General features: G+C 36.3%; 1 protein-coding gene across 1 annotated transcript; it reads left to right on the plus strand.

The window, feature by feature from the left end:
* Positions 1-395: 395 nt before the first annotated feature.
* On the plus strand, positions 396-2683 carry LOC139893023 (uncharacterized). The gene is made up of 2 exons (XM_071876160.1): positions 396-1736; positions 1846-2683. Exons 1-2 carry the CDS (start codon positions 1213-1215, stop codon positions 1919-1921), a joined length of 600 nt encoding a protein of 199 aa, XP_071732261.1. The 5' UTR covers positions 396-1212; the 3' UTR covers positions 1922-2683.
* Positions 2684-9140: the final 6457 nt, after the last annotated feature.

The following is a 9140-nucleotide window of genomic DNA, read 5'->3' on the forward strand; positions in this document are numbered from 1 at the left end:
TTGATATTTATGTTGTCGACAAAGTTAGAATGCTTCAACCCGGACAAAATTCACAAACACACCAGCCCCAACAAAATCCACAAACACACCATCTCCAACAAAACCTCCGGATTCTCGAGTCTCAACCAAACAAACAAACTCACCATCTGCAAAAAGAACAGGATGAAATACACAATTCCGAACCAAACCTCGAAACACACTATTCGGAAGAAAAACAGGCTGAAATACCACCTCCAAACACAGAAGAATTTGACTTCTTCAACCATGGCGCCGAGAACGTGTGTAAAATAAAAAAAATAGAGAACCCGTTTATACCTATTGTTGGGTCTAGTGAATCGGATGAAGCAAGTGACGAGGAAGATGAAGATGAAGAAGATGAAGAAAAAAAAGATGTATTCTGGAATATGCCAACTCTACACAGTCAGCAAGATGAAGAAAACCCAGAATTTACGACCCCAATTCCAACCACGTATCAGGTATCTGATTTGGTCAAAGTTCGTCAAACGTTTTCGAACAAGGAAGAATTCCTAAACCAGCTATTTACAAAATGCCTTGAAGAAAACTTTCAAATAAAGCCTGTAAAGTCAGACAAATCTCGGTACACCGCTAAATGTGTGTTGCCAAATTGTGAGTGGAAATGTAGTGCATACAAAATAAGACACACTGAAAACTTTATGGTTAAAAAGTTGCATGACGTACACACTTGCTCACGCACACAAATTATGGGAAACAATAAACATGCTACTAAAAAGGTGTTGGGTAGTATTCTTATGGATTCGTTCAAGGCTGCTAATCGAGAGTATAAACCAAAAGATATACGTGATGATGTAGCTAATCGGTTTAGAGTGAGTGTATCATACAATCAAGCATGGAGGGCCAAGTGTCAAGCAATAGAGATGTTACGTGGCAGTAGTGATGACTCCTTTAGAATGCTTCCCATTTACCTTCATAACCTTAAGATCCACAACCCGGGGACCATCACCAATTTGGTTACCGATAAAGAAAATAAATTTGTGATGTGTTACATGTCCATTGGAGTAGTTGTAAGTAAATATATTTTAGCAAAAACCACCTTTTAATATGTACACCATACGCAAAGGCGCAAGGGTCACCTTGCGCCAACTAATACGCAATGACGCAATAAAAACCTTGCGCCTTGCGTATGGTGTATGAGGTCTTTATTAATAATATTTGATTTACTGTGAAAATTTCATGCAGATTCGATCATTTGTGCAACATGTCCGCCCGATAATCATCGTCGATGCTGCACATTTAAAGGGTGGGTACCTGGGTACTAATTTAGTTGCTGTTGCGATGGATGGCAATAATGGAATTTTGCCATTGGCTTATGGAATTGGTGAAGGCGAGACAAACAGTGTTTGGTCATGGTTTTTTGGTAACCTAAGAGATCATTTAATGAGTTATGGTATGGTTGATCGTATGTCAGAGATTACTTTTATTTCTGATCGTGCTGCTTCAATAGCACACGGCATTGCAAACGTGTTTCCGGAAGCGTTTCACGCTCATTGTGCACGTCATTTATTCATGAACATCAAAACTAAATCCAACAAGATGAAATTCTTCGAATGGCACTTTTGGAAAATGGTTAAGGCGTACCGTGCGTCGGATTTTCATGATCATCTGGATGTATTTCGAAGGAGATTGAAAGCGTCTTATAAAGTTCTATGTGAGGATGGTATCAATAGATGGTCCAGAAGTCAATCTACTCATATTAGGTATTCATACCTTACAAGCAACAGTGTAGAGTCTATAAACTCTCTATCAAGACATGCTCGTAAACTACCCGTTTGCATGTTGTTCAAATTTTTTCGTTGTTCAATACAGGATTGGTATTTCAAACATCGCAACAAATCAGTTAGTCTTACTTCACCGGTTACTCCATATGTTGAACGTAAGCTAGCTAAGAGGACGGACAAATCAAGAAGATGGCGAGCATTTCCATCGACAAATGATCTAATAGAGGTACATGATGGACGAAAAAATGGGTTGGTTAATCTACAAGATAGAACTTGTTCATGTGGTCAATGGCAATTATCAGGCATACCCTGCGGTCATGTGATTGCATCAGCACGACACTTCGGAGTGGAGGATATTAGTTGTTATGTATCACATTGGTTCAGCACTCAAACATACATAAATACGTATTCCGAACACATTCTTCCTCTCCCCCATCGGTCTGAATGGTCGGATCCGGTTCCCGGGATTTTGCAACTTGTACACCCCCCAGTTCTAAAGAAAAGACAACCTGGACGTCCTAAAGGTAAAAAACGCATTCCTTCAAAAGGTGAAGAAACTTCAAAAAAAGTAAGAACTTGTAGTCGTTGCAAAGAACCAGGTCATTCTCGATCAACATGCCCAGCTGCTTATGACCGAACAGGTGAATCAACTTCTCAACGGGCAAGAAACACAACCTCGAAGGCGAAAGAGACAGTCGAACCATCTCAAGCTTATCAATCTCAGTTTTATCCAACGTACAATTTAGGTAGTAATTAGTTCCTAGAATACGTTTATTTTCAGGAACAAATTAAGGTGTGATGTCTTCCATTGTTGTAATATTTTTTAATTAGTATTTTATGATGTGGTTTCGTGTGTTACTTCATATGTTATAATATTGAATGCACAAGCTAGTGTTACAAGAATAATAAAAATTTTGTGGCGCAAGGTCGCAAGATGAACCTTGCGTATGTTTCAAAAATAGGCGCAAGGACGCAAGAAGAACCTTGCGTCTGCTTAATAAAAAGGCGCAAAGACGCAAGAATCACCTTGCGCCTGCTTCTAAATACGAGGCGCAAGGCCGCAAGAAGGACCTTGCGTCTACGGCTATTACGGGACGCAAGGTCGCAAGGTCTGATTACACACCTTTGCGCCTTCAAAAATACAGTTACGGACCTGTTCACAGTTTACAACATTTACAGTTTTATACACAAGGTGAGTCTCAGAAGAAAGGTCGCAAGGGTAGACGGGTCGCAAGGGGGTCGCAAGTGCAAGGTTCTTTGTAATCGCCGTCGGTCGCAAAGTGGTCGCAAGAGCTGAGTGTCGGGGTGTGTGTGTGTATGTGGTGTCTGATTTCTATATTTGACCTAATTTTTTAACACAAGGACGCAAGGCGCAAGGACGCAAGGCGCAAGGACGCAAGTCGCAAGGTCGCAAGGTCTCTTGCGCCTTGCGCGGGCATTTTGTCAAGGTTTTTTTTTTTTGAGTACCAGCTCAGAAAAGACCAAAAAAATGGGTATTTTGGTGATTGACCCATCATTATTTAGTCATCGGATAAAAATTTGGGTGGGCTTTTCATTCAGATAATTGACACCAAATTAAAAGGAAATAATGAATTTACATGGGTCAATGAGTGTGTAGCTTTAGAGGGGTATTATCAAAAGAAATAGAGGTAGACGACAAAGGGTGATATTTAAATATGATGGGCCGTTTGAGTAAAGAAAAATAAGTGTGAGGCTGCTATTTGGTTTATGGACTGATTCTTATAATTGCTTGGAGAGCACGAATATTCGTTGCCATATAAACCAAATCATGCCTACATATTATTGAGGAGTTTTATAATTAGTTTAGTTGTAGGTTTTATTTTATTTAATTTGACGTATCCACCTTTGGGTTTTTGCTCTAGTCGACACATACACAAAAGAAAAGGAGACAAGTTGCTGGAGGCGTGGTGTTGGAACTAGAGGCTCACGACAACAAAGCTTTTCAAGTTTCGGATTATTTTTTTCTTCTTGTTCAACAAATAAGTAATCGGTGACTTCTATTTTAATTATTTGTTTAATACAATGATGTTATAATAATAATAATAATATAAATATGGATAGTCAATTTTGGTGTATACATATAGTCAATTTTAGTACACAAAGTATGTATTTTTATATTGAGATTTTAGGCTATAAATACTCATGAATGCAAGCATTAAACTTGCACCATTTCACACACTTACAAAGTGTTTCTTTCTTTCTCCATTATCATCTTTGTTCTTACACTTCATTATTAGTATTCTTAATCAAGAATCAAATCACTAAAGGTAGTTATAAGCCTACTGAATTATAACATCAAGAATCAAACCACTAAAGGTAGTTATAAGCCTACTGAATTATAACACGTTATCAGCACGATAATCTTAATACTAAATATGGTTGGCTCTGCCACCAAAATGATATATGGTCGGTTATACCACCAAAATGATATATGGTCGGTTATACCACCAAAATGATATATGGTCGGTTATACCACCAGAATGATATAGGTCGGTTATACCACCTGAAAAAATATATGGTCGACACTGTCGCCAAATTTTCATTTATGTTTACTAATATTTATATTTTTGTTATATAACATTTATTTATGATTACTTACACATGGTCGACACTGTCACCTACTTATCATTTATGTTATATTAAATTTATGTTTAATGTTTATATACTTATGAATATAAATTGACTCTAATTTATCATGATGTTTGTTTTAATTTTTGATAATAGAAAATGTCGAATCTGGAAAAGCTTAAATTTACTCCTTTAGAATCAACTGGAAACAACTACATGCCATGGGTTATAAAAGTAAAAATGCATCTTAAATCAATGGGCATTCTTGAAACCATAAATGAAAACAACACTTGTTCTGAAAAAGAACAAGCTACGGCATGTTGCTTTATTCATCAACATATTGATGAATGCTTACAAAATAATTATGTGACTGTAGAAGATCCCCATGTTTTATGGGAAGGTCTCAAAAGCAGATTCAATAATCAAAGAGAAATTTTACTTCCAGCTGCAATGGAACAATGGAGAACATTAAGGTTCCAAGACTTTAAGAAAGTAAATGAATACAGCTCAGCTCTGTATAATACATGTTCACAACTTAAATTCTGTGGACATGAAATTAGTGATGCAGACATGATGGAGAAAACTTTCTCCACAATGAATGCTGCAAGCATCACAGTGCAAAGAAATTTGAGAATGCTAAAGTTCAAAACATATCCTGAACTTAATTCATATCTCTTAGTTGCAGAGCAAAATGATGAGCTATTAATGAAAAATCAGCAATCCCGTCCTACTGGTACACTTGCAATCCCTGAAGCAAATACTGCAAATAATTATAAACAGGGACAAGGACGCGGGCAAGGTCGTGGTTATAATAACCATCACCATCATCATGCCAAAAGCCATAACTATGGTAGAAACCATCCTTATGGTAATGGTAATGGGCGTGGACGTGGTCGTGGTCGTGGCCGTGGTGGTCAAAGAAATAGTAATCCACGAAAATATAAATATCAACCACAAAACAAGCCCATTAAACAAGATGTTGAAGAAAATTCTTCTAAAAATTCTGAAGAATCTTGCTACAGATGTGGTAGAATGGGCCACTGGGCTAATACTTGCCGAACATCTAAACATCTTGTTAAGATGTATCAGGATTCGCTGAAAGGTAAAGAAAAGGAAGTAAATTTTGTGGATAATATTGATCCAACAGTCACTGAGAAACCATCTGATTTATATGAAGATTTCTTGAATGTTTAAGTTGTGTGTTTTTTGAAAAATAAACGATTTAATATCGTCTGTCTTTGTCATTATGTTTGCTAAATGTTTCAGTACTATCTATTTGCGTTTAAAATATTGTGTAATATTAATGTACTCACTATTTATTTCTTATATATAAAGTTCAATATGAATTTTGCTGGAATACAACATCAATCAAGTGGTGGAGATCTCTGTATAGCAGACAGTGGAACTACACACACTATACTTAAATCCGAGAAATATTTTATTGATCTAAAACCAACGGAAGGAACTATACATACAATATCAGGACCTGCTAACTTGATAAAAGGGATAGGAAAGGCAAATTTCATACTACCAAATGGTACAAAATTTTTAATAAATGATGCCTTATTTTCTCCCAAGTCAAGCAGAAATTTATTGAGTTTCTCCGACATATACCTTAACGGGTATGATTATCAGTCAGTGACAACAGAAAATGAGAAATATTTAAGTATCACTGACAAGAGTCATGTGGTTGAAAAACTGCCAAGACTTAGTTCTGGATTACATTATACACATATAAATGTACCAGAAATACATATGGCAGTTAACGAAAAATATATTGATCCTGGTGTATTCAGTTTATGGCATAACAGATTAGGCCATCCAGGATCAACAATGATGAAAAGGATTATTGAATGTACTCATGGACATCCACTAAAGGATAGAAAAATCCATCATGATACAATGGTTCCATGTACATCTTGCTCTCTTGGAAAATTGATAACTAGACCCTCACCACTTAAGGTTGAGAAAGAATCACCAATGTTTCTTGAAAGAATTCAAGGTGATATATGTGGACCAATTCATCCACCATGTGGACCATTTAGATATTTCATGGTTCTAATAGACGCATCTAGCAGATGGTCTCATGTTTGTCTGTTATCAAGCCGTAATGTGGCATTTGCAAAATTTCTTGCCCAAATTATTAAATTGAGAGCTCATTTTCCTGATTACACCATTAAAAGGGTGAGACTTGATAATGCTGGTGAATTTACATCTCAAGCATTTAATGACTATTGCATGTCTATAGGAATTGTTGTTGAACATTCTGTTGCTCATGTGCATACACAAAATGGTTTAGCCGAGTCATTGATTAAACGTTTACAGTTAATCGCTAGACCATTGATAATGAGAACAAAACTCCCTGTATCTATATGGGGTCATGCAATTTTACATGCTGCTGCATTGATTCGCATCAGACCAAGTGCAAGTCATAAATATTCCCCCCTACAACTTGCTTTTGGTCAAGAGCCAAATATTTCCCATCTTAGAACATTTGGTTGTGCAGTGTATGTTCCAATTGCGACACCACAACGTACAAAAATGGGTCCTCAAAGGAGGTTGGGAATATATGTTGGATATGAAACATCTTCAATATTAAGGTATATTGAACCTATGACAGGTGACGTTTTTACAGCACGTTTTGCTGATTGTCATTTTAATGAAACATTGTTCCCTAGATTAGGGGGAGAAATGAAAAATAAAGAAAATGATGTTTCATGGTGTGAACCTCAATTAAAGTATCTTGATCCTCGCACAAAAGAATGCGAGACAGAAGTTCAAAAGATAATGCATATACAAGAACTTGCAAATCAATTGCCTGATGCATTTACAGATACAAAAACGGTGACAAAATCATATATACCAGCAGTAAATACTCCAGCTCGAATTGAAATTCCAAAAGCTGGCAATAACGTCACTCATGAATCTTTGCCACGTCAGAAACGTGGAAGACCAATCGGTTCAAAGGATAAAAATCCTCGAAAAAGAAAATCAGCTGATAATGAAGTAAAAGAAAGTGTTCAAGAAGAACCACAAATCAGTACTCCTACTGCAGAGGAGATTGATGATGTCAATACAGAAATTGCAATCAATTATGCATATTCAAAAATATTATGGAACCGAAATGAAATGAAAAATCTTGATGAGAAATTTTCATTTAATGTTGCATATGACATCATGAATAATGATGATGATCCAGAACCAACATCTATGGTTGAATGTCAAAATAGACATGATTGGGCTCAATGGAAAGAAGCAATACGAGCTGAATTAGAATCACTCAATAAAAGAAAAGTTTTCGGATCCATCATTCTCACTCCTAAAGATGTGAAACCTGTAGGATACAGATGGATTTTTGTCCGAAAAAGAAATGAGAAAAATGAAGTTACAAGGTATAAAGCTAGACTTGTAGCTCAAGGTTTTTCTCAAAGACCGGGAATTGATTATGAAGAAACTTATTCTCCTGTTATGGATGCAATTACTTTTAGGTACTTAATCAGTCTGGCAGTTTCTAAAAATTTAGAAATGCATCTCATGGATGTTGTGACTGCTTATCTATATGGATCACTTGATAGTGATATATATATGAAGATACCTGAAGGATTTAAGGTACCAGAAGCATCAAATGCAAAACCCAAAGAAATGTATTCGATTAAATTACAAAGATCTTTATATGGGTTAAAACAATCGGGACGTATGTGGTATAACCGATTAAGTGATTACTTGATAAGCAAAGGGTATACAAATAATCTTACTTGCCCTTGTGTTTTCATTAAGAAAACAACATCCGGATATGTGATCATAGCTGTTTATGTTGATGATCTTAACATCATAGGTACAAATAAAGAGATCCATGAAGCCATTCAACTTCTAAAGAAAGAATTTGAAATGAAAGATCTCGGAAAAACCAAGTATTGCCTTGGTTTACAAATTGAGCATATGCCTAATGGTTTACTTGTACATCAAACAACATATACTGAAAAGATTTTGAAACGTTTCAATATGGACAAGGCAAAACCATTAAGTACTCCTATAGTTGTTAGATCACTCAATGTTGAAGCTGATCCATTTCGTCCATGTGAAGATCAAGAAGACATTCTTGGACCAGAAGTACCATATCTTAGTGCAATTGGAGCTCTTATGTATCTTACAAATTGTACAAGACCTGACATTTCTTTTGCAGTTAATTTGTTGGCAAGGTTCAGCTCTGCTCCTACCAAAAGACACTGGAATGGGATCAAACACATATTTCGATACCTTCGAGGAACTACTGATTTAGGATTATTTTATTCTAACGAATCAAAACAAGATTTGGTTGGTTATGCAGATGCAGGTTATTTATCTGATCCACATAAAGCTAAATCTCAAACTGGATATGTATTCCTAAATGGAGGTACTGCAATATCATGGCGTTCTCAAAAACAAACACTTGTTGATACATCGTCAAATCATGCCGAAGTGATTGCATTACATGAAGCTACTCGAGAATGTTTTTGGTTGAGATCAATGACACAACTCATTACTGATTCTTGTGGACTAGAACGCGATAAAAGTCCAACAACTATCTATGAAGATAATGCAGCTTGCATAGCACAGATGAAAGAAGGGTATATCAAAAGTGACCGAACAAAACACATACCACCTAGATTCTTCTCATACACTCAAAATCTCATTAAGGACAACCAGATTGAAATGAGATATGTGCAATCTAGCAAAAACTCTGCTGATCTTTTCACGAAAGCACTTCCAACTGCTATTTTCAGAACACACGTTCATAACATTGGCATGAGACAT

The sequence above is a fragment of the Rutidosis leptorrhynchoides genome, chromosome 2 (genome assembly GCF_046630445.1).
Source record: "Rutidosis leptorrhynchoides isolate AG116_Rl617_1_P2 chromosome 2, CSIRO_AGI_Rlap_v1, whole genome shotgun sequence".
Lineage (NCBI taxonomy): Eukaryota > Viridiplantae > Streptophyta > Magnoliopsida > Asterales > Asteraceae > Rutidosis > Rutidosis leptorrhynchoides.

Coding starts and splice junctions, on each gene's coding strand:
- LOC139893023 (XM_071876160.1), top strand. CDS start 1,213: ATGCAGATTCGATCATTTGTGCAACATGTCCGCCCGATAATCATCGTC. Junction 1,737..1,845: donor AGTCAATCTACTCATATTAG/GTATTCATACCT, acceptor TGTTCAATACAG/GATTGGTATTTCAAACATCG.